The sequence below is a fragment of the Sylvia atricapilla genome, chromosome 25 (genome assembly GCF_009819655.1).
Source record: "Sylvia atricapilla isolate bSylAtr1 chromosome 25, bSylAtr1.pri, whole genome shotgun sequence".
NCBI classification, from domain to species: Eukaryota; Metazoa; Chordata; class Aves; order Passeriformes; family Sylviidae; genus Sylvia; species Sylvia atricapilla.
In genome coordinates, this window is record NC_089164.1 from 1,488,371 (window position 1) to 1,513,027 (window position 24,657).

The 24,657-nt window shown below is 47.1% G+C and overlaps 1 protein-coding gene across 2 annotated transcripts in view; it reads right to left on the bottom strand.

Annotated features, from left to right (window-relative positions):
* SRGAP2 (SLIT-ROBO Rho GTPase activating protein 2) overlaps window positions 1-24,657 on the bottom strand; it is a 94,244-nt gene that overhangs the window by 36,885 nt on the left and 32,702 nt on the right. For both annotated transcript variants that reach the window (XM_066335908.1, XM_066335906.1), the window contains exons 3-6: window positions 18,175-18,337; window positions 9,351-9,413; window positions 6,284-6,499; window positions 5,375-5,503 (exon numbers count right to left, since the gene is read on the bottom strand). In XM_066335908.1, the coding sequence (XP_066192005.1) occupies window positions 5,375-5,503; window positions 6,284-6,499; window positions 9,351-9,413; window positions 18,175-18,337 (571 nt within the window). The remainder of the gene's footprint in view (window positions 1-5,374; window positions 5,504-6,283; window positions 6,500-9,350; window positions 9,414-18,174; window positions 18,338-24,657) is intronic.

Below are 24,657 nucleotides of genomic sequence, written 5' to 3' on the forward strand. Positions count from 1 at the left end.
AAAAACAGCATTTAGGTTTCCTTAAATTGGCCCCTCCAATCTCAAAATTCACAGGCTGCCTTGGGGATTACTGAAGATGCTGCAAAAAAAACCCCAAAAAACCCCAACATTTAGGTTTTGTAAATTGGCCCCTCCAATCTCAAAATTCAGAGATTGTCTTGGGGATCAACCTGAGGATTAATCAGGAGCATCCTCAGGGCTCTGCTGTGGCAGCCCAGGTCACAGCACTGCTGGAAAACACACCCAGTGCCAGGTGAACGAAGGGGATGAAGCTCTGGAATGGGGATCTGAACACTCCCAAAGGCAGGAGTTGTGGGATTTTTGGTCATCTGTGTGGCAGGGAGGTCCCACACCCCTCACTGAGCACCTCAGCCTGTAACCCCACGCAAACTTTACCACCACATCATAATTATATAGCTTGAATTATCAGCTATAACATAAGCTTAAATTATTATGACAGCTTGTGGAGTTCTCTTAGTAGTTTTAGAGACTCATTTTTCATGGAGTACTGGAGACTCATTTAATCCAAAAATCAAGTTCAGCAGCAGGGCAGTGGATTTCCCTCAATTCTAACCTGACTTTTAGGGGCCTTGTTCCTATGAATACACTCCAAAATCCTTAAATCACATCACTCAAAGGAAGAGGAAAGCAAGGCACTGAAGTGCTACTGGAGAGACAAGACACAGGATCATCTAAAAAGGCCCATCTGCACCCAAATAATCCCCTCATTCCAGCAAACTGCTTCATTCCTTGTAGCTCAGCAAGGAGGAGCACGAGCTGGACACGGAAACAGCATCACCCAAACCCCAGCAGCCATCAGGGATGATTTCATTCGCCGGGGTGAAACAGAAGAGCAAAAAAAAAAAAACAACTTTGAAGCAAGAAGTGGTTATGGTCAAGAATTTCCTGGCCGTGGCTGACACTGGGATGATGTCACTGGGAGACAATCAAGCAGCTTCATTCCTACCACGGCTGCAGAGCCAAGTTTTTATGTTTCAGAAGGGGAGGAAAAAAAAAAATAAAAAATATTAAAAAGAGCTTTTCATTAGCATGAGATCAGAACCAGCCTGGATTTTTCAGCCCTCTCATCAAGTGCTAGCAAGAAGGAGCCCACCTTCTTGGAATTGCAAGCGAGATTACATCCACGAGGAGAATATCCAAAAAGGAAAGAAAGAGACCATCTGCTCCATTGCTGTGCTGCTCTGTAAGCAAAACTCACAGGAAAACTCCTCCTCGCCCATCATTTGGGTCTCATCACTGTCATTGTTTGCAAAGCAGAGGGGAAAAAAGGGGGGAAAAGAAGAAGAAGAAGGGGTGGGGGGAGAGGGAAGGGAAACTGCTGGACCATTCCCGGCTCCCACAGAATTCCTGCCACCGAGTGCTGGAAGCCAACAAAGCCAAAAAAGCTGTGGCAGGTGTGAAGCCCTGGAAAAAGAGCTGCAGTTGCTGGTTGGGCTGCAGGCAGAGAATCAGAAAAGAACAAAACCAGCCAAAAAAAAAAAAAAAAAAAAAAAAAAAAAAAAAAAAAAAAAAAAAAAAAAAAAAAGGAAAAACCACCCAAAAAAACCCAACCCAAACCAAAAACAAAAAGCAAAACAAAAGAGGCTTGATTGAGAATCTGCACGTGCGGAGGCAGCCTTGGATCAAGAGGCACTCACAGCTACTGCTCACTCTGCAGGGCTGCTCCTGCAGCTGTGGGGGAAATGGCACTGGGACCAGGATCAGCATCAGCTCAGATCGAACAGCAGCACTCAGCTCCTTCTCACAGAAGGTTTGGGGCTGCAAGGACATCACCCAGGCCAAGGCAGCGGCACCTGGAGGTGCCACAGGAACTCCTCCAGGTGGGTTTGGGGTGTCTGGAGAGGGAAACTCCATCCCCTCCCTGGGCAGCAGCTCCAGGGCTCTGCACCCTCACGGACAGCAGCTCCTCCTCCTGCTGAGGTGGGATTTCTTGTGCCGTGGTTTATTTCTCCTTGTCCTGGCACTGAACAGAGGCTGGCACCAAACTGACATTGCCCTGGGGAGATTTGTGTGGATTGATGGAGATTTGTATGGACTGACAGATATTTGTATGGATTGGTATTTCTGTGGACTGATGGATATTGGTATGGACTGATATTTGTATGGATTGATGGTTATTGGTATGGATTGATATTGGTATGGATTGATGGATATTTGTATAGATTGATGGATATTGGTATGGACTGATGGATATTTGTATGGATTGATGGATATTGGTATAGATTGATGGATATTTGCAATGATTGATGGATATTGGTATGGACTGATGGATATTGGTATGGATTGATGGATATTGGTATGGATTGACGGATATTTGCATGGATTGATGGATATTGGTAAGGATTGATGGATATTTGCAATGATTGATGGATATTTGCAATGACTGATGGATATTTGTATGGATTGATGGGATCCCCTCTCAGCCCCAGCCCCTCCAGTCTCTTATCAGGGAGATGCTCCAGACCTCAAATCACCTCTGTGGGTTCTGCTGGACCCTCTCCTGCAGCTCCCAGTGACTGCCCAGAACTGAACACAACTCCTGCTCGTGCACCCTCCCAGTGTGACCAGTTTGGCCTCAGAAATGCACTGGGAGGACTGGGAATGCCAAGGGAAGTTCATGTGTCACCCCACACCTCGCTCAGGCAGAATGTGTTGGCTCTTGACTACCAAAGCCTCTGACAAAAAAAACCATTTCCCAGCCCACTCCCAAACCCTTTAAAGGTTTTTTTTTTTTTTGAAGTCCAGTGTTCCATGTTTATAAATGCACCAGTCCTGTCATCCCTTTTCTGGGTTATATAAATGTTTGATGGAATCGTTCTCAAAGGAAATCAATTTTTTATAAGAATTTAATGATAACTCATTCAAATTCACTTCCCAACATGACAGCTGATTAACCCTTTGGCAGTTAGCTTTCAAACAGGCCTCAAAAATGGAAGATTTAAGGGGGGAAAGCCCTTTGTTTTACAGTGCAATTCACCTTTGGAAGGGGAAGGATGAGGAGGAAGCAGCCATGGCACACCTATTCCTAGAAGAGCAAAGCCAGCTCTGGGACTCACACACACATTTTTATCTTCCTTTTTTTTTTCCCCAATCCTGTCCCAGTGACCCTTTTATAAATACGAGTTAATGCAAACTTCCCCATTACTGTAATATTTCATTAGCATCAAAGAGCTGCCTCGGTCCCCAAAGTCAGGAAATTCAAAACTACTGGGCTGTGGCAGAAACAATTTATTGCTCTCAACTCTCGACAAAGAATTAACTCCCTGTTATCCTTCCCTGCACACTGCGGAGGGAACAATGTGCTGGATAAACGTGACATTAAAGAGAAACTTTAAAGCTGTTTGGCCTAACACAATCTCCTTGTAAGCAACTTGGAAGCTTACTTTTATATCATATTTCAAAATCCAGTATCACCAAATGATTAGATGGAGGAAGGCATTACAGCCTGGCTTAAAAATCACATTTTTATTCAAGTCAGACGGCTCAGATAACCATCACCGGTTATAATTGTTAATTTTCAATCCTTCAGGATCAAAGGCATTAATAAATCTATTTTCCCTGTGTCTTAACAATGAGATAACTCAACTCCATCTCCCGTGCTCCCAGACAAATCCCACATTTTTCCATGCCTGAACACAGAGCAGATAAAACTTTTAATTTTGAGGACGATGGGAACTTGTAGAGTTAAACTCAATGCTCCAAGGGGCAGGGACTCACCCAGAGCTCCTCTCTAGGAACAGAAAAATCCCTAAAATTCCGAAGTTTGGATGGTTGTTCCCTCAAGAACACAGCAGGGACTGCCCAGGGAGAGCAGCCCTTCCCTCCAGGCTGAGTAACCCAAATTTATCCTGTCCTGCTGAAAACCCCTCAGCTCTGTGCTTAGGAATTATCCTGGGCTGGTGAACCCCAACCGGGTTCTTTGCTACCTGTGATTCATGGAAAGACACCAAGAACACACAACTGAACCAGGGAGACATGAAAGACAAGGCTTTAGATAAAAAAATAAAATAAAAATAAAACAATTAAATTAGGCTGATGCTGGTAAAATTAATCCCAACCTTGCAGCTCTGATAGAAACAGATACAGAGAGTTCTAATTTGTTAAAAACCCAGGGCCACGCAATTAATGTTGAGCAAATGTTAAACCAAACAGGGCTCCTAAAAAGGCAGCAGGAATAAACAGAGCAGGGCCTCTCCAGCACAGCAATCCTGCAAAACCACCACGTTTGGGAATAGCAGCATTTTCCCAACCCCACTCTCAGTGACAGCCCTGACCTCCAAAGGACAGGTTTAAATCAACACCTGGCACAAGAGCACTCCAGGCTGAGTTTATGATCAGCTGAATAAATGTGGCCTGTAGACTGCTGGTTATTCTAATAGCTGAGTAATTAATAGAGATCTGAGTGCTCTTTATTGTCTGTGTCTAGAGACTCTTGTGCTCATCACTCCCTGCTCCTCCAGGCTCTGCTGAGTGCTTCCAGCAGGGATGGCCTTGGAGAGGGGACAGCATCCAGCAGAGCCCACACTCAGCACGTCCAGGCTGAAGGTTCCATCCTTGGCAAAAAAAATCCCTCAAGGTTCCTTTTTTGTTGCTGAGTTTTCAAAACTCAGAATTTTTTTTTTTTTTTTTTTTTTTGAGGTGTGTTTTACCAAAAGCAGAAATCCTGCCCACTGAATGGGGAGCAAAATCTATCCCCTGGGAGTGGAGAGGCTGAAATATGTTCTGGTGAGCAGGGAGAGGATGTGAGGGAAGGGCTGGAGCTGTGTCAGGGAGGGGTGGGATGGAGCTCAGGGGAAGGTTCTTCCCCCAGAGGGTGCTGGGCACTGCCCAGGCTCCCCAGGGAATGGCACAGCTCCAACCCTCCCAGAGCTCCAGGAGCGTTTGGACAGCACCCTCAGGCACTGGGTGGGATTGTGGGGTGTCTGTGCAGAGCCAGGAGCTGGACTGGATGATCCCTTCCAGCTCAGAATATTCCATCATTCAATGACTTTTCCAAAACCAGCTAAAAGCAGCTTTAGGAAAGGCTTCTGAACTCCCTCTCTTGTGCCAAAATTCTCCTGTACTGTTTCTACAGTTAAAAACCTTTTTGTTTTTCCCCCCCAAACGTGCTTCTGAGTTAAAAACCTTGTGGCTTTGCTTGAAGCAGCCCAAGGAAAACACCCAGGCTGGGTCTCACTGGAACCAGCTCCTCCTTTGCCCTCTCAGTGCAACAGAGGTGACAAAAGCTCCTGCCACAGCTCAGTGGCCAATTATCAGCCCAGTGCCACCCCCGGGCTGCCCAGCCCGGCTGTGCAGAGGTTTCCAGCTGTGCAGAGGTTTCCAGCTGTGCTGGGGATGCTGCGGGAGCACTTACATCAATGAGGTCAGACAGGTCGTGGATGTAGTACTTGAACACCGAGGCGTTGGTGGCCTCCAGGGCCAGCAGATACTCATTCCTTGCCTTGATGGCCTTCAGCCTGTTCTCTGTGTACTTTGCCTGGCGCTGAAAGACAACAAAAACCAGAATACAGCGTGAGAAGAGGTGAGCAGGAGTAACCCCGGAGTAACCTGTGAGTAACGCCAGAGAGCACCGAGCAAATCTCCCCCTGCTCACACACATTCTGCCCATTTGAATTTCAGTTTTGTCAGGACTCCAAAGGCTTGAAATGCAGAGGAATCGTTTGGATGTGTTTAAGCACTGCTGCACTGGATTGAGAGTCTTCAGATTGGGGATGGGGAAGATTAAAGGAGGAATGAAGGGACAAATCAGGTTTAGGAGGTTGTGGCTCAGCTCCAGCACCACCAGAGAAGCTCCTGAGGGTCTGAGGGTTGCTACAGGCACCTCACCTCTTCCAAGGCCTGAACCTGCTCCTTCCAGAGCCTAAATCCACTCCAAAATAACTCCTTGCCTTCCACTGCCTTGAACCTTAGAGCTGAACTGCTGCAGTGACCGACTGCTCAGACCACAGCCTCTGTCCCCAAAGGCAGCTGGGGAATTCTGGGCTCCCTGGAGCACAGGCCTTATGCTCTGGACAACAAAAATAACCACAATAACCACAATTTCCAACCAGCCAACTGCTGCTCTCCCACCCTAAGCTGGTTTAAGGTTTTTGTGCCTGTATTCCCTGGGACAACACAACCTGCACCTGACCGTCCCCAGGGAAAAGCCACTGCTGGGTTTTTTCTGCCTTTCCTCCAGCTGAGAGCTGACCAAAACCTGCCCAAAGGGTGGGCTTTGGGGCTGAGGAGGGAAACCAGTGGCTCCTGTGCATCCTCCCAGTACCTTCTCCTTCATCTTCTCGATTTTTTTGACGGAGCTCCTGCGGACGTGTTTCTCCTCGAACTTGACGTTGGAGGTGGAGTCGGGGGAACGCGGGGTCTGCTTGTCCTCCTGCTTCACTGACTTCCCAATCTGCTTCTCCTCCTGCTTCTCAGCCTCCTTCAGCTTGCTCTGGGCGCTGATGCTGTCGGCGTTGTACATGTGGTAGGTTTTCATCACCTGCAGAACACAAAAACCAACGCTCAGGGCCCCAGAATAAAATAATGACCTGAAATATCTGAACAGGAAAAAAAAAAGAGCAACAAAACCACTCAGGGAAACTTCCCAGGTCAGAAAAGCAGGGCAGGAGGTGCCAGTGTGGCTCCTGAAATGAATCTGAAGTCAAGGTGGGTGATTCTGCAGCTGCTGTTTGGTTTTGGCAGGTGCCTTCCTGCACACGGAGGCAGGAGCAGCAAAAAGGAGGCTGCAGACTGAATCCAGCCTCCGGGAGCTGCTCAAAGGAAATGAGGTGGCAGGAAAACGAGAGCTCCTCAGCAGCAGGTGAGGTTTCTGAAAGGGAGCCCTCCCAGCCTTTCACCTGGGGGAATCAGAGCTTTGAACATCACGGGATGGAAATCCAGCCTCAGCACAGCATCTGCAAGAGCCACTCAGGTGCTGGTAACTCAAATCAAATTTGGGATATAAAAGCACTTCTGGGCATCTTCTATAATAAAAAAATGTATAAACAAGTGTGGTTCTTGCATTTAGGGAGGCCTGGCCCTGTGCTGTACGGACAGCTTCCATTATAGCACATTTTTATAAGTAAATACAGATAAATATTTCCCTCTTCCCAATTCCCATTTGTTTCACGTGATGTTTAATGTCCAGGTTTGTGTTAAGCAAATAGAACCAAAGGACGTGAGATGTAAACCAGTTTTTTATCCACAGATGCAAATCCATTTGAATCCCACAACCAAAACAAACACGATACAACACTCACAGGGGGGGCAAAACAAAAACAACAAACCCAACCACAATTGCATCAAGTCACCCATTCCAGCAGCAATAAAAGCTCCACTTGTGAATAATTCGATTTCTCTCAGCTGAAAACCAGTTTAGAGCTATTTTGCACCAGAACATAACCCAATTTTCCCCAAGTGGGCAGCGTGCTCCCCCTCTGCAGTGATCAGCAGAGGTCCCACATCCAAAGAGACTCTGGATTTAAACATGAAAGGGAATGTGACTGCAGCCAGTGCTAAAGAACATCCTGAATAATTCACACACCCTGCACTCCCAGCCCCTGCAGATGCTCAGACTATAAAGGAGGCGTTCAGAATTATAATAATAGATGCAAAGGAGTTGCTTCTCCTCTCTTGCTCTGAGTGGAGCTGGCAGAGAGCGAAAGCAGAGGGAGAAATCCCAGTTTTAATGGGTTTTTAATGGTTTTGTGCCACTCTGGCAGCCACAGGCTCTGCTGTGGGGACACTGGTGACTCTCTGATGGCACAGGACAAAAAAATGACAGGCTGGGACAACCCTCTGTGTTTTTATTGTGTAGATAAAGTAAAAATTTCACCCAGATCCACTTTGCCTAAAAGCAGGGGTTGTGCCAATCTGTTGTATATTGAATTAGGGAATCACTGAGGTTGGGAAAGATTTCCAGGGTCATCCAACCTTTGGCTGATCCTCACTTTGTCACCCAGCCCAGAGTCCTGAGTGCCACATCCAGCAGAAAGAGAGGTGGAATTATTTCTAAAAGTACCACTAAATTTAATCACTGGTGGGGTGGCTTTAATTCCAGAAAAAAAGAAAAAAAAAAAAAAAAAAGCATTTTTTAGCATGATCAGAAGTGGCTTTTGGCAAAGGAAAAGGTTTTCTGGTGAAGGGACAATTCAGAGTTCTGCAGCAGGAGGAATGAATGAATAGATTTGAAATTCCCAGCACTGCCATTAAAAATATCAACACCTTCCCTCAGTTTGTTTAGCAAAGGCTGAATTCTGGAAGCTCTTCCTTCCAGGGGTAGAAAAATGAGCAGAATTCACTATTTGGCTCAAAAAAAAAAGACCTGTCAGAGCCTGGCACCCAAAATGATCCCCTGTCCATGAAACTCCACAGGCAGCTGAACTTGGATCAGAAACTGATCTCAGCTCCTAAAATCTGATTTTAGAGGCAGATCCATGTGCTTCCTCAGGATCCCACCCATGACAGGACTCAAAAGTTGAGCTGATTACACCCTCAAATACAGAACCATTTCTGGAGTGCTCATGTGACTGAATATTTGCCTTTGAGGCTCTGATAGGAACAAAGTGGAATGAAACAATTCCCTCTCCACGTTTTACCGATACAGGAAATTTCAGGCAACCCCCTGAAACTCTCTAACACTGATTTTTACCCCCCAATTTCACCCCAGGGTCAACATGCCACAGCCTGAGAAACAACCCTGGCTCACCTTTTGGAAGGAGGAAGAAGACCAGAATGTAAATCTCAATGTCATGACCCAACAAATCAGTGAGGAAGGACAAAATAAAAGCCATTTTGAGCCACTCGACAGCCAGTTCTGCTTTTGAAGAAGAGAGCTGGCTCAGTAGCAGCTGCAGAAAGCAGAATTCTCATCAGGCAAGAGGCTTTTCCATTGATGTGTGTGAGGAGGAGAAGAAAAATCCCCAGGCAGCACGGGAACCCTTGGGGACACGTCCCTCCTCTTCCTCAGTGTCTCTACTGAGAAGCAAAAAGCCCAGAGGGGAAACTCTTCCTCTAAAAGGAGCTGCTCTGCTGAGAGCTGAGGGACAAATAAGTTCAGTGGGAGCCTCTGAAAGCTCAAACCTCAAGATTTTTTTTTTTGGCCTATTTGGAAATAATTCTCCCATTTCTGGCTCTTTCTTACAAACCATCGCTGCAGCAAAGTAACAAATCAACCTTTGGGGAGCCAACACTTGAGAGAGCTGAAAGAACACGAGCACATATTGGGGAAGAAATGGGATTTGTGGAGCTTTGGAGCAGGGAGTGCAGCCTTTTCTCCTCCCTTTGGAGGGAGAAGCCCAACACTTCTCCCTTCAGCCCGAGGAGATGGCAAGAAACCAAGTTGGATTTACCGTGTAGAGCTCATTCAGGACCTTCATCAAATCCTCCTGGAGCTGCAGCCCCACTTCTTTGCTCTGCAAGAGAACACAGAAACCAAAGTTAATTGAGGAAGACACTGTGGAGGAAGTGAGCACGGGGCACCCACAAATGATTCTGGCCCAATTAATGCCCACTGGTTGTGCTGGCAAATCCAGTCAGTGCCCAGCCCACGGGCACTCGGGGTCACTCTGCACCAGGAGCAGTAATAAACTGAAATCTCACACGGCCACAGTCACTGGGACAGAGATGGAGATTTCCAGGGAACGGGAGAGGTTTTGCATTTTCCAGCCTGAAAAGAACAGAATTTCCCCGTTTTCACAGGATCAAACAAGGCTGTGGGTACAAGGCTTGGTGTGGAGGCTGAAGAAAAGCAGGATAAGGAAAGCAGCACGTAACAAGAATAACTTAATTCAGTTTATGGGGTTTATTCATTCACTGCCTACCAAGGCAGCAATTGTGTGCTCCAACCCTCACGTTACCAGTGTTTAATATCCACTGGGGCAAGCAAATTTGATAAATTCAAGATTATTTATGCCTACAACGTTCAGGAGAAGAAGCAGATAAAGAGGCAACGCAGCCAAACCCACGCTGCAACCAACATTTCTGCCCAGGGAGTCCAGATAGTGCTCAGCCAGGAGGAAAAAACCCAACACCACACTGATAAACTGAAAAGCCAGAAGAGAAAGATTATCTGATTTTAATCTAAATTATTCTTTTCCCCATTTTGTCCAGTTCAGCAGCGCTCAGAGTGTGTTTCTGAGATGAAAAAAAAAAAAAAAAAGGCTTTTATTTAGAGGCTTTTTGTTATTATTTTGGGATTTTTTTTTCATCCTCTGGATTCTCCCCATGTTCCAATCTCATCTTGGAAAAAAAAGGAAAAGCACCTGGCACAAATGCTGACAAAGGAAAACCTTCCCTGAGGAGCCTCTAATTGAGAGAAAAGCACAGAGGTGGTGATTCCCAAGCTCCAGCAGCAAACCTCTGGGATTTCCACCTCTGGAAGCAGAAGGGGCTGAGGCTGCAGGGATCTGGGCTGCTGTGGGGTTTTCATCTTCTTTTGTTCTGTTAGAGCCAGGACCAAAAACTTGAGAGATACAATTTTTGTGTTCAGACTCAGAAGTTTATTAGTTCTAATCTATGTTACAGTCTCCCAAGTTGTGAATTCTGGCTAATAAAGTGAAAAATGGCTCTGTCTCTAACTCTTTCCAAGGTCTTTTAGGCACAAATTAAGAAATGACACCTCAATTATTTTTACTTTTAACCCAATAACCGACCACCCAATAATCCACAATGTGGATTATTCACCCAATTCCAAAACCCCACCCAGAGCCAGGAAGAAGAAGGTGAAAAAGAACTTAATCTACACCTTAATCCTCCATTTACCTTATATATATTACCATATACTAAAGCCTTAAACTCTGAGTTTTGCACCCTGTGCTATCCCACACTTCTATCCAAACCCCACACCCACAATCCCAGGGCTCTCACTCAATTTTGGGAGCCTTTTCCATGGCCTCAGGTCCAATGTTTGCCTGAGGAGTCAGTGACTTTTAGCACAGAAAGCCTGAAATGCTCAGGTCTCCAGGGTTTTCCTGGCAGCCTTTTCCTCCCCGTGGAGATGAGGAATGGCAGTGGCACTGCCACTTCAGTGCCCTGAGCACTGAACTTTTCACACAGAAGGAGCTTTCCAGCCACACGCTGCCAGTGCTGCTGGAACTGCCTGGCCCCAACATCTGCCTCCCCACCCCACTTTTTCCAGCTCATTTTGCTCATTTCTTGAAATTAAAAAGAAAAAAAAAAAAGCAGGCTCATTTGCTGCACAAACTGCTGAAGCATCAATTATACAGCAGAGATTAAAATGAGTATTTTAATGCAGATTCGGGTTGAAAAGGGGAGAAGAAGAAGATGCCAAATTGTCAAAACACAAAACTCTCTCGTGCTTCCAAAAGGAGCTCTGGAGAAAGGAGCTGCTGGATTGCTGGACTGGAAAAAAGCCTTCCATTAAGATGAAGGTAAGACAGATCGCAGGGGACATCAGAACAAGAGCTGTGCAACGAGCACTGTTAATGTAAAACTGTTCCCTGCACTGATTCCACCAGAAAAAAAAAAAATAAAAATTACTAGGAGAATAAAAAGCTGAGCTGGCTGACCCTGATAAATGAAATGATATTGGAGGAAGCAGAAGGGTTTGCTTGGGAAAGGCAGAGGGAAACGGATTGGAGGTCAGGAAAAAGTTGTTGCTCGGGTGCAGTGGAGGTGATGCACCCAGAGGATTTCCCTGAATTCCCATGGAATTCCAAGTGCAGATTAAAGGCTGCTGATCCCACTGCCATGTAGGCACCAGAGATTCCAGCCTCATGCCAGGAAGTGCCACGGAATTACGACCAAAATCCGTGCCAAGGAGAGACAACAACAGCCCTGGCAGCTGTGAGTGTCTCAATATCAACTGCTATTGCAGCAAATTCTGTATTGGTGGTGTTTTCTGCATTACTCTGTGTGCTTTCAAAGGCAGAACGATCCATGGTGTAAACCAGGCAATAAATAAAAGATATTCTGATCAGCTTCACTCTGATCTACCCCTGGCTGTACCTGCAACCACGTCTGTGCGTCCCTCCCTTAACGTGAGGAAGGGCTTGTGCAACAAAATCTTAATTAATTGGCTCCACTAATGAGTTGGGTGTGCATGTGGGGTGGGAGTGTCCCCACAAAGTGTGTGCCCTTATCTGATCAGGTCAAACCCTTCTCCTGGAGATCTGGGAGATGATCTGGGTGGAGGAGCAGCCCTGGGACAGGGCACAGGAGCTGCTCACCTTGCTGGGCAGTGCGAGGTCACCAACACACCCTCCCCAGAATCACAAATCACCGGGTTGGAAGAGACCTCCAGGATCATCGGGTCCAACCCACCCCAAACCTCAATAACCCTGGCCCCAGTGCCACATCCAGTCTGCTCTAAACACACCAGGCATGGTGACTCCACACCTCCCCGGGCAGGGCAGTCCAGCGCTTCATCACCTTTCTGTAAAACCTTTTCCCTGATACCCAGCCTGAATTTCCCTTGGTGCAGCCTGAGGCTGTGTCCTCTCCTTCTGTCAGCTGAAAGAGCCCAGCCTCACCTGAGCACAGCCACCTTCAGGGGCTTGTGGAGAGTGATGGACTCACCCCTGAGTCTCCTTTTCTCCAGGATGAACACCTCCAGTTCCTTCAGTCATTCCTCAGAAAACCTGTGCCCCAAACCCAGGGCTTGTGTTCCAAACCCATCACCAACCTTGCTGCCTTCCTCTCAAAGAGGAGGAGGATTTCCCTTCCTCTGCAAACCAGAGGTGATGAACACACCTCCCCTTCCTCTGGACATCAGGGAGGTGATGAAGAAAAACCTCCTCTTCCTCTGCAAACCAAAGGGAATGAACACACCTTCCCTTCCTCTGCAAACCAGGGAGGTGATGAAGAAACCTCCTCTTCCTCTGCAAACCAAAGGGAATGAACACTCTTCCCCTTCCTCTGCAAACCAGACAGGTGATGAAGAGACCTCCTCTTCCTCTGCCAACCCGGGCAGCAGCAGCAGCCAGGGAATCAGAGCAGGATGTGGCAGCAATGCCAGCCTGGGATGCAGGTTTTCCCCGGCCCAGGAGGCTGCTGTGAGCACACACACACACTCCTTTGTTACTCCAGGGTGTATCTGCACCATGTGCAGGGCTGGAGGTTCTGCCACCCCTGGCTGGAACAGAAATTCCCAGCACGAGCCGTGCCAGCTCCTCAACAGCCTCTTTGTTCCAGCTCTCCCTCCCCTCCACCTCCCCTCTAATTTAATCAAGATGTTTTTGGGATTCTACTGCGGGGCTGTTCCGCATTCCACCCGACATTAACGACTTCAGCTTCCAAATATTTGGGGGGGGATAATAAAGAGGAGAGCTCAGGAATGCTGTCAACATTTTCTGCCCCGGATCTCCGGCCCCAGCAAGGTCCTGTCACAAAGATGGGATGGCTTCAAAAAATCCAAATTCCCTGGAGTTCCTGAAGTGCTTTTCCCCAAAAACCCAACCAGAGCCAGCAAAGGCTCAAGCCACGGGAGGGTGAATGTGCAACACACCGAGATAAAGAGATTTTTATCTAATTTGCTGCCTCAAGTTGTGGTCAGAGGGTGACAGCTGGAGGCCAAATCTGCTGATTCTGGAACAACATCAGGTCTCTGCATCTTTTAAAAGTAACACTTCAATAAAGTGTGGAATAAATACTAAATAATCCCATGCTTTTTGAATGGTGTGGAGTGAGGGTAAGGCTGCCAGCAGAGGAGCAGGGATGTAACACAGAGGTACCAACTCTGCACCTCACTGAGAGTTTTACTCCTGGCAACTGCACATTTATAAATTTACACCGTGATGGAGAAAGATTTTTTACCAACGCCCAGCATTTTAACCATCACATTTCTGTCAAGGGCTGGGGTTTCTCCACGTGTGGCATGCTTTAAGATTTGTCACATCCTGGTGGCAGAGCAGCAGGAGACGCAGCTCCAAAGTAGGTCACCACAGACCCCTTCAGAGAATTAATAATTCCTCCTCCTTGATTACTGCAAGGCTTTTTAACCAACTCATTGTGGATTTGCCATTTCACATCAAACACCCTGCAGTGTACCACGAGATAAATTGTTTTTTTTGGTTTTTTTTTTTTTCCCCACCATCAAAGGTGTTAAAACAGGAGAATTTTAAATCCTCACGTTGGTTTTCTTGATCCCAAACGGGGTTTTCTCCCCCATAAATATCCTCAATTAAGTGGATAACCAGGGAAAGGTCCTTGCCCAGGGAACCTCCCAGCTAAAACCAGAGCAGAAAATGTGTTTTTAAACCCAGCAGGGCAGGCAGAGGCTGAGCTGGTACCTGGCTCAGCTCAGAGGAACAGCCCGTCCTGAGGCTCACAGAATAAATCTGCCCTTCTGCCCATGAACATTTACCAGTCACTTCCCCCTTTCCTCATGTAAAAACGTGTCAAACTGAAAAGAATCAGGTTGTTCAGACACTGCCCAAAGTGAGCCTTCCACAGTCTTTTAAAAAATGTAATTTTCTCCTCTTTTTTTTTTTTTTTTTTCCTTTTTTTCCCCTTCAATTTGAACAAGATTATCAGGCTGCTTCTAGGAAAATTTCAAAGAGACAACACGGGAAGAGTGATTAAAGGGACCAAATTAAAGAGACTGCTGCTCAAAGGTCTCTACATATATAAATAATCCCAAGGGATCCCACTCAAAAGATACGTCTGGAGGCAAGAAAAGCTGATAACCATGCAAGGAACAGGAGGTTGTTCCACGCAGAGAAATGAAGGGTCACATGAAATAGAGAGGGTGACAGGGGGATAGAGGGAAAAGGGGAAATCAAAGCAGGAATCAGCTCAAATAGAAGAATATTTCTTTTTTTGGGGGGGGAAAAAATACATATATAAATATAAAAACAGAGAGGGTGACAGAGGGATAGAGGGAAAAGGGGAAATCAAAGCAGGAATCAGCTCAAATAGAAAAAAAAATTGGAGGGTGAAAATATAAATAGAAATATAAATAGAAATATATACCTAGATACAGAAATGTAGACATAATTAAGTCAAGGGGCCGTGCTGAAGGAGGACAAGCAGGAGAAATCAAAGGAGATGAAGGAATGGGAAGGAGCAGACATCAAAGCAGGAGGATTTTCCAGGAGAGAAAGAGGTGACTGGAATAGCAACGCTGGTGGCACCAGGGCTGGCAGCTCCAACCCTGCACCAAAGCCAGCCCTAAACCATTAACTCTGCCCAAACTACTGAACATCACCTCTTCCCCAAGGTGGAATTATTTATTTGTCACCAGGACAATTCCCCCCACCTCCCCAAGTTAAGAAAATCAACACAGTGTTTCTGTAAAACACTTTTCCTTTCTGTAAAACACTTTTTATCCCAATATCCAACCCAAATTCCCCTCGGTGCAGCTCAAGGCTGTGTCCTGCTCTGTCAGTGCTGCCTGGAGAGAAGAGATCAGCCCTCAGCTGAGCACTGATGGAAGGCTGAGCTGGAGCAGAGACTGCCCAGAGCTGAGAGAATAAAATAGATATTTACTGAAAGGCCTTTAGGACACACCTTGGGCAGGGAAAGAGCCTGGGCAGGGCTGCACCCAAGGTGGGCACAAAATGGGCACAAAATGGGCCCAAAATGGACCCAAAATGGACCAACAGTCACGAGATCTCACATTTTTATAAGTTTTGGTCCATTTGCACCTTGGGGTTGAATTGTCCCATTCCAGCTCCAGGCTGTGAGGTCCCATCCTTGTCCCTCCCTCCAGCCCACCCTTGGTTGTGCTTTGGGGCTGAAAGTTGTCCTTGGTGTGCAGCAGGAGAAGGGTTTGTTTTGTGTCCCTGCTGCGTGCAGAGCTGAGTGACACTTAATTTGAGGCTCAGATCTTCACCCTCGGAATCTGAAAAAGCTAAAACTTGAGGCATCACTACCAGCACCTTTCCTTCCCAGCACAGCCCTTATCTCCCCCAGCCCTGATCACAGCAGCTCAAGGGCTCAGTGACAAAAAGGACCTTGAGCATCTCCTTTTTTCCTGCCTGTCCTCCCACCTCACCTGCTCCTGCATCCCAGCGTGGTTTGAGTGCTTTGATTGGAGAGAAACGGCTCAAGGAAAGGATTTTATGCCTCAGGATCAGCTTTGGGCTGCCCCCAGATGAGGATCTCTGTGTCACCATCCTCTCCACATCTCATGGCAACCTAAACGCTTCCCAGATTTAAGCTGGTAGATTCCCCATCAACATCTACCATCAGGCAGCCTGGCTTTGGTTTGGCTTGTCCCTGCTTTTAACCCAGGAAAAGGTAAAAAAAAGGTGGAAAAAAAATCAGCTTGGAGTTCAGAGATACTCTGCCATCTTCCGTGCTGCTTTGGGGGTATTTTACAAACGTGCCACAGAGGGGGGGTTTATAATTTCAATATTCCTTTAAATCCACGGACTGCAAAGCTGATCTGCAGTATTTTCATCACACAGCTCATCTGTTTTCCAGCCTGCAGCACCTTTTGTACTGATTCCAGCTGCTTCTTGCAGCTCAGGACGGGAAGAGGCTCAAGTGAGAAGAGCACAAACAGAGCCACGTCAGCCAAATTTCTCCATTTATCAGCTGCCACCAGATAAGAGAGGATGCAGTTTTTGGTTGTAAGCACCCAGCACGAGTGGGGCTGTAATCAAACACCTGATCTGGCCTCCAGCCAAGCTGGTATTTCCTGGCCAACAGCCCAACGAGGAGCTGGGATTTAGCAACAAGTGCCTTTTGTTTTTGCACAAATTAACGTGGAGTTTGCCCTTGGCCTGGGAGAAACAAAGCAGAGATGGCATTTTGCTGCAGATTGGTCATTTATTTGGTTTTATTCTAGCCCTGCCACCCAAAATAAAACATAAAACACGGGTTTGTGCTGCTTTGTAAGGGGCTGAAGGTGAGGTTGCCATCCCCAGCCAAACTGGGATAATATCAATTTCCAAGTCATCCTTTGCCAAGGCATTTATTTTCTAGGCCACCTTGCTGCAGCACAGCCCTTGTTGAAATTCAACAGGGAGATTACTCCTCCTTTGGAGGGATTAGAGGAATTGAAGAGTAACTGCCCTTCAATAATCCCGTGTAAGTATCTAATCAACCATAATGTAATTACCAGAAAGTTTTAAAAGGTCAAAAAGGCCTCGGTGTGACGTTCCTTGAGAAGGAGAAGATTCCTCCTTCTGCTCGGGCAATGACTTAGGGGGGAAAAGAAAAAAGAAGAAGTGCAAGAGAAACAGAATGTGAAATGTAAAAACCATCCTCCAGTAAAAACCTCAAGGGCCGGCAGAGAGGGAAGGGCAGAGATTATGTCCTCCCAGAGAAATCACACCCACAAAACTCGTAACACACACCAAGATGCTGCTCCTTCAGGTGCATCTGGACAGAAAACTTCATTTTATGGTCATTTTCCAACAGCCTAAACAAACTGCTTTTGGTAAGGTTCTTTTTAAACTCGAAGCAACAAAATAAAAAAATATCTGAACAACCCTTCCCTTCTCCAGTCCTTACAAGAGCAGAAATAACTCCCCAAGCCCAGCACAGGTTGCAGGGGGTGGGAGAGGGGGCAGAGAAATAATAAATGGCTTTTCACAGCGAAGACTTGCAATGACTGCCCCCGGTGAGGAGGCAGATGCTGCAGCCACTGGCAGATCCCCGCAGGGAGCAGCCATCAGCCCTGAACAGCGTTTTCAAAGCCTCCAGATCGTGTTCCTTGAATGGCAAGAACAGATCCCTAACAGGAGAACCCTCCCTCAATGTCCCACCTTCCTTCCCAGGTGGAAATCAAGGGGACAGGGCAAACAAAAGAGAGCTCAGCTGTGTTCTCTCCTTTTCCCAGATAAGGACAATGCATCCTTTTATCATCCAGCATCGCAGGGATTCTCCCTAATTCTTCTTTGAGCAGCAATTTCTCCATGGCACATAAAATCCTGTCTTTAAAGAGTTGTTCTCCACTAACGTTCAGAGGCCAGTAGAACTGGAAGGTTTTAAAATTTATTTACATTTTCAACATCCAATCAAAACTGTGGAGCAGGCAAAGAGGAGAAAAAAAAAGACAAAAAAAAAAAAAAAACAACAAAAAAAAAACCCAACCTAAATTCAGACCAACAAATTTTAACTGGCCACATCAGGGGAAAATGCCTGAAAAATTCCAAGGCAAATCAAGCCCAAAGGGGAAAAAAACTCCCCCAATAAATGGATCCACAACAAGTAATAGATTTTAGAGGAAGCAAGGTGAAGTGGGGAGCTGGAGCTCTCAGTTACCTTCTTGAAGAGGCGTCCCGAGTCCTCGCTGACCTGCACGAAGCGCGGGATGATGTTGTTGAGATAAATGTCACTGAGGGTGGTGTGGTCCCTGCTCTCCCTCTTCACCTGGTTCAGCAGCAGGTTCCAGCAGTTCACAGGTGACAGCACGTTCTGATCCTTCCTGCAGGGACACAAAGCAGGATTCACACACTGCTCTGGGGCTGGCAATGTGGCTGTGGGATGCTGAGGAGCAGAGGGAAATACAGAAAACACCCCCTCAGCTCCATCTCTCTACATCTCCATGAGCTTTTTTTGTCCCCCAACAAACAGATCCTGTAAATTCCAGCTGCCAAGGGCAAGGCTTTAATTTTTTTTTCCCCTTTGAATTCAGGATTTAGTGCATAAATCAGAGCCTGAGGGAGGGAGGGCGATGGCTCCAGTGTCTCACAGGAGGTTTCACAGTCCTGGCTCAAGAATTTGGGTCTCAACCACAACAAAAAAAAAATAAAAAAAGATTTCAAGCACCCAGTGAGCCAAGCAACATCTGCATAGGAAACAAAACGTTGTGTCTCCTGTGCAAAGCCCATTCTGGGAAGGCTCCTCTATCTGTCCCCAGCCACAGAGAGCAGCACTCCTAAAAGAAACTGGATTTTCTCATCTTTGAACTTTCCCCACCTTCTTTCAGCTGAAGCAGCCCTAAACGAGCAGCACAAAGGGCAGCAGGGGAGAGGAGAGGAACCTCGGATTCTTTGGGTCAGCATTTCATTGATTGGAAGGAATGAGCTGTCTCTCAGGGCCAGAATTTCACCCCAGATGAAATCTGGGCTCTCACGGGGTGCTCCAGCAGCAGATCCAGGAGCTTTAACAATATCATTTATTTCTCTCCAGCTCTGTTTACCATTCCTTTACAGCACAATAACGTTTAGCCAGAAAAGAATAAAACCTGTGGTGCAAAGCCCTGATTATTGTACAAAACTCTATCGGATTTCTTTCCTCCTCAAAGAAATGCAGTTTAATTTCCATTAAAAGGGAATATTCTGCACTTGAAAGGACAGCAATCTCTGCTGCAAGAAACGCTGGGAAAATGGCAAAACTGAGCCAGGGCAGAGTTTCATTACCCTTCTCATGACACCAGCAGCTGGATTTGTGCTGCAATACGGATAATTTTAGATAAAGAGTTTCAGAACAGCTGATCTGGATTTTTTTTCCTTTTCTTAAAAGAAAAAAAATAAATAAATTGGAAAGCTCAGGACTGAGTGCAGCCTGTGATCTGGACTGCTTCACCCACTGACTCCATCTCTGCCCTCTGAAGCTGGCGGAGCTACAAGTGAGAAAATTACCACGAAGAGTTTGGGACTGAAACTTCTGTAGGAACCAAAAAAAAAAATTAAATAAATCCTCAGACTCTCCACCAGCTGACCAAAACCCTGCCTCAAAACCCTTCAAAAGCCCCAGTTTTTACTCCTGGCAGCCTGGAGGAGCTGGGAGCCACCAGCACCAGGAGCTGTGGCTCCAAGAACCCCCCTGGGAAGGAGCAGGAGTTCTCTGATTCCCTAGGGAAAGGGAAGCAGGAGAGCTGCAGGAGTTAAGTGGCCAAACCCCAGCTGTCCTGGCCATTCCAGGGCAGAAAAAGCAGGAATAAATACAGGAGAGGCTGGTGAGGGAAATGGCTGGTGGCTGCTGGCGCCACACGGGTTGTTGACACACTCGCTGTGGTTACACATGAAAGGAAATCCTGCAGGAGGAAAAATCACCCCAAAACCCACAGGCTGCCAGGATTGTCACCTTCGGGATGCTCGAGCCACACACAGCCAGATTCTCATCTGAAATCCCTTTAATTTCTTGCTGACTCTTGGTTTTCAATAACCCCTTCAGTGCCTTGCTGGACGGGCTCTTGCTTTTGTACAGATCCAGCATTTTCACGGCAAGGAAGGGAAATAAAAACCTCTCCTGAATTTGCTAGTGATGATTTCCCCAGCAAAAAGCAGATCTTCGAGGCAGAAACGAAACAGAAAAGGAAAGACTCGCTTCAAAGCTCCCAAGCATCCTTTAAAACTCCTCACACGGTGACTTTTACAGCACCTCTGGAGCTGGGCTGGGACATGGAGCAGTTTTCCCAACAGGAGCTCTACACCAGAACCTCTCCAACCCTCACCAGAAGCAGATGGCAGGGAGCAAACTGTGATGCCCATGAACCACTGCAGCCCTCAAAGGAGCTGGCAGAGGCACTCCCAGCTCCATGTCACCACAGAGGAGGGATGGGAACATCAATACGGTCTGGTGGGTACAACCACCCCGAGCCCCATCCCCACACACCCTGCAGAGCGACAGAATGTCACCCTGGAGAGATAAAACTGATGAGATCAACCCCCAAAACTTCAGGATGAGGATGTGAACCTTTCCCAGAGCGCTGGTGCTTCTCTACTGGCAGCAACTTTCTGACTCAACTCCCCCGCGGGCGAAAAAGGAGGAGGCAGAAGATGCCAAGGCGCAGGATTATTCCAAGCCCTGTTTCTCCTGGGGTAAAGATGATGTGGTGATAGTGAGCACGGAGTGTTTATTTAGGTTAGACCCAAATGGCAGCAGGATCACAGCCACGGGGGCAGCCTGGCAGCAGCAGGAGGAAGCTGTGCACAGATTTTTAGGGAACCACAAACGATGGAGCCCTTGTGGTTTTCTGGGGTGTTATCTTGATGGGGTCCTGTGCAACTTCCACTTCAAAGCTTTCAGCTGGGCCTCAGAAAGATCATAAGGGAAAGATTGAGTGTCGAGGATCTTAATGAAATCACTCATTCATACGAGGGACTGGCAGACAATCCAAAGGTTGATCTGCTTGGAGGCAGGCAGGGGAGAGACGCCAGCGACACTGAGCTGGGCACGGCAAGCAAATGGGAGAAAAGTCATCTTACAGAACAGATTCCAATTAAAAAAATCACCAGTAACAAAATAAAATAATAGATTAAAATTAAAAAAAAAAATCTAAAATCATACCCATAGAAAAAGAAATAGGGGCCCTGTGTTTCTACAAGGCAAAGGAATGAACCAGATGAGAATGAAAATGTTACTGAAGGGAAAGATCCTGTCCAGCTTGGACTTCCAGAGATCCAGGGGCAGCCACAGCTTCTCTGGGCACCCTGTGCCAGTCCCTCCCCACCCTCACAGGGAGGAATTCCTTCCCAATACCTGACCTGAATTCCCCTCTCAGTTGGAGCCCATCACTTCTTGTCCTGATGAAGAGTCCTTCTCTAAGGGACTGTCCACGGCACCAGAAAACCTCCCTGACCATCCTTGCTGTGGATGAGGTGTTGAAAACAACACCTGAAGTCTCCTGTTCCACCTCCTGCTCTCCCCAAAATATCCAGATTTCCCCTGGAAGTGTCCAACAGGCTTCTCCAAAGCTGGTGCATCCCAGGACAGCCAACTGTGCCAACCCTCAGAGCTGGAGCCGGGCCAAGTGTGAGAGCAGAGATTTAATTGTCCCTCTGAATACTCCTGCAGCCCTCTCTGAGTTTTGTCCTCTGCAGTTTGCTCTGGCAAGAGAGGCCACAATCACAGAGACGTGGTGTGAGGCCAGCAGCACTGAGATGATGAAGAACAGCACAAAAAAAAGTTCTCCCTGAGGTTTTCCATCCATTTCTGGTCGTGTATCCCTGGCTCTCTGCCTTCACAGAGGTCACTGAATCAATGGAGGTTTAATGCTCACAAAAACCTTCCAAACGGGGTTATTTGACAGACTCAGAAAGAAACGTGCAGGACTCGGTTTCAGCAACAAAGAACCACAAAAAGAGCCTATAGAATGTTTATTATTATTATTATTATTAATAATAATAATGTAAGTGGAGCTCACGTGGTTCAAACACTTCTGCCAATTCCTCCCTCACCACCCGTATCATCCCTGCTTTACCAAAATCACTTTGCTCTCAGGAAAATTAAAGCTGAACTTCTCTGTAAGCTGCTCATTCCAAACCCACATCTGATTTTCCCTGACGCAGCTCGGTGTTAATTGCAAATTTTGAGAATTACAAGCATGGACATCCATGCTGCTCCCTGCCCTGCTCTTCCAAAAGATTCCAGTTATGAACATCTGTTGTTTACAAGTGCTCAGCCTGGAGGTTGCCAGACTTATTCTGCATCTTCCACTCGAAGGCAAAGGCTGCCAGAAAGCCATCTGAATTTCATGCTGGGATATCCTGGACATTCAGCTCTCCAGCTGACAATTGCTACTCAGGATCCTGCTTCCAAAGATTATCTTGATTTAAAATATGGCCTTAAAATAGCCTTGTCTTGTCTTTTTTTTTTTTTCTTTTTTTCTTTTTCCATTTTCTCCCTCAAAAGCAATCACTCCAGATTTACTACGGTTTTCACATTGCTGACTGATGATTTGAATAGGCAAATGCCTCCAGGACAAAAATCACATGGAACAGGAGAACTGGAGGCTGGGGATTGGAGGTCCCAGGGTCTGAGAGCAGTGGGACAGAGCCTTTTTTTTGGGAGGGCTGAAGTCACACCCAGCCCCGCAGGGATTCCAGACCCAAGATGTGAGATGGATGCTCTGATTTACACCTCAGGCACCAAACCTGGGACAAACAAGCTCCTGCAGCAACCACAGCCACAAGACTTGGGCTCTGAAAACCTACCACCAGATGCTGAGGAATCTATTTAACATATCCCCTAAATACTGTGTGTGACCATTCCCTGTAACAGCCTAATTGAAAAGAAGCCCAACATTCTGAAAAGAGGCTCAGTGAGGTCTAACAGAGCAGTTTAAAGCAAGTAAAACCTGGGCTGAATCCAACTGCCACCAGCTCCTGTGTCACCCTGGCTGAATCAATCTGTTCCTCTCCCTCAGACACACCAGATGAGGGTAACACAAACCCACCCCTGGAAATCACTTTAAGGTGCTGTGGTGAGGCTTCAAACTGAGCAGTGCAGGGCTCCCCTTCAGCCCAACTGGGAAATTCCTTTCCTGCAAGGAAAGGCTGAGAGAACTGGGTTTGGAGAGGCTGGAGAAGCTCTGGGCAGAGTTAACTGTGCCTGAAGGAGCTGGTGAAATATGGAGAGAGATGATTTAGAACGGGCTGGGGGACAGGACAAGAGGAATGGCTTCAAATTGATACAGGGAGGGTTTAGAAGGGATATTGGGAGGAAAATCTTTCCTGGGAGAAACTGGCACAGAATTCCCAGAGAAGCTGCAGCTGCCTCACCCCTGGAAATGTCCAAGGCTGGGTTTGGAGCAACCCGGGACAGTGGAAGGTGTCCTGGATGAGCTCTAGGGTCCCTTCCAACTCAAACCATGTCGTGATTCAACACAAACGTGGCCTCCTGCTCAACTCTGGGACAGCCACATCTGAGCAAAACAAACCTCCCCAGGCTTTGGGGAGCCCAGAGCAGCCTGCACCTCCCACCCTGCTCTTCCCTCCCAGCGTGGAGGAACCCACACGCTCCAATTCCAGGGCTCAGCCCCAATCCTCCTGGCTGGAGATGATTCCCTTAAAGGAGCACAGTGGGAGCAGCAATTCCACCAGAGCTGCAGAGCAGGAAAGCAACATGCAAATTACAGGGTGGCTGCCTGACAGATTTCCGTGTGTCAGGAGATCTAAAAAGGGGATGTGCCACGGGGAGCAGGCAGGGAATGATACGGTACCTTCCGACGTAATTACCAGCTTCTGGGGAGAGCAGCCTATTATGGGGTATTTATAGGGTCAGGCAATTACAGAGCTCCTCTCCCAGACGTGTAATCCCGAGGAGCAGGGAGCTGATGGCTGGGCTTTGATGGATTCCAGCATCTCCACAAGAGATGCCAGCCACGATATTCGCCGTGATTCAGACGGGATTTGCTTCCCTTGGGATCCCTGTGGCGTTCTGGCATTCTTCTGACTGGCACAGGAATGACCAAACAAGTGCTGCACGGCCAGCCTGACCTGTGCCACGGCTGAGCAACCCTGCCCACACACCCAGCAGCCTCAGACTTGGGGGGATTTTTCTCTCCTTCCAACTCTTGGCCGAATTAATTTGTGTTTTTAGGACTCAGAGCTCGCAGGGATGCCATATTCCAACAGCAAGGAGTTTTTCTGGCAGGAGCAATCTGCTGCTAAAGTAAGTGAAATTAGGAGCCTGAGCAGCACCAGTCCTCTCCCTGCAAATCCTGCAGGATTCTGTTCAACTCCGGTCAAAAATTCCACTTCATAAATTCATTCTGAATCCCCAAGCAAAAGGTAAGTTCTATGCAACTTTCCCGAGCTGAACACAAAAGTGTTTCTGATGGGTTGTTTCACTGGGTGTAACATAAAGAAAATCACCTCAATTTTCACCAGAAATAACAACAAAATCAGCTGAAAACACCGATCACACCTGCGGAGGAAAATCGTAATTCAAGACATCATCTCTTTAGTGCCATCTTAAAGGCACCTGCAGGACGTGCAGAGTTTACAGCTGTAACAACACTTTCACTCTAAAGGAAAAGAAAAGAAAAATCCTTCAGACTCTGACAGGTCCATGGAT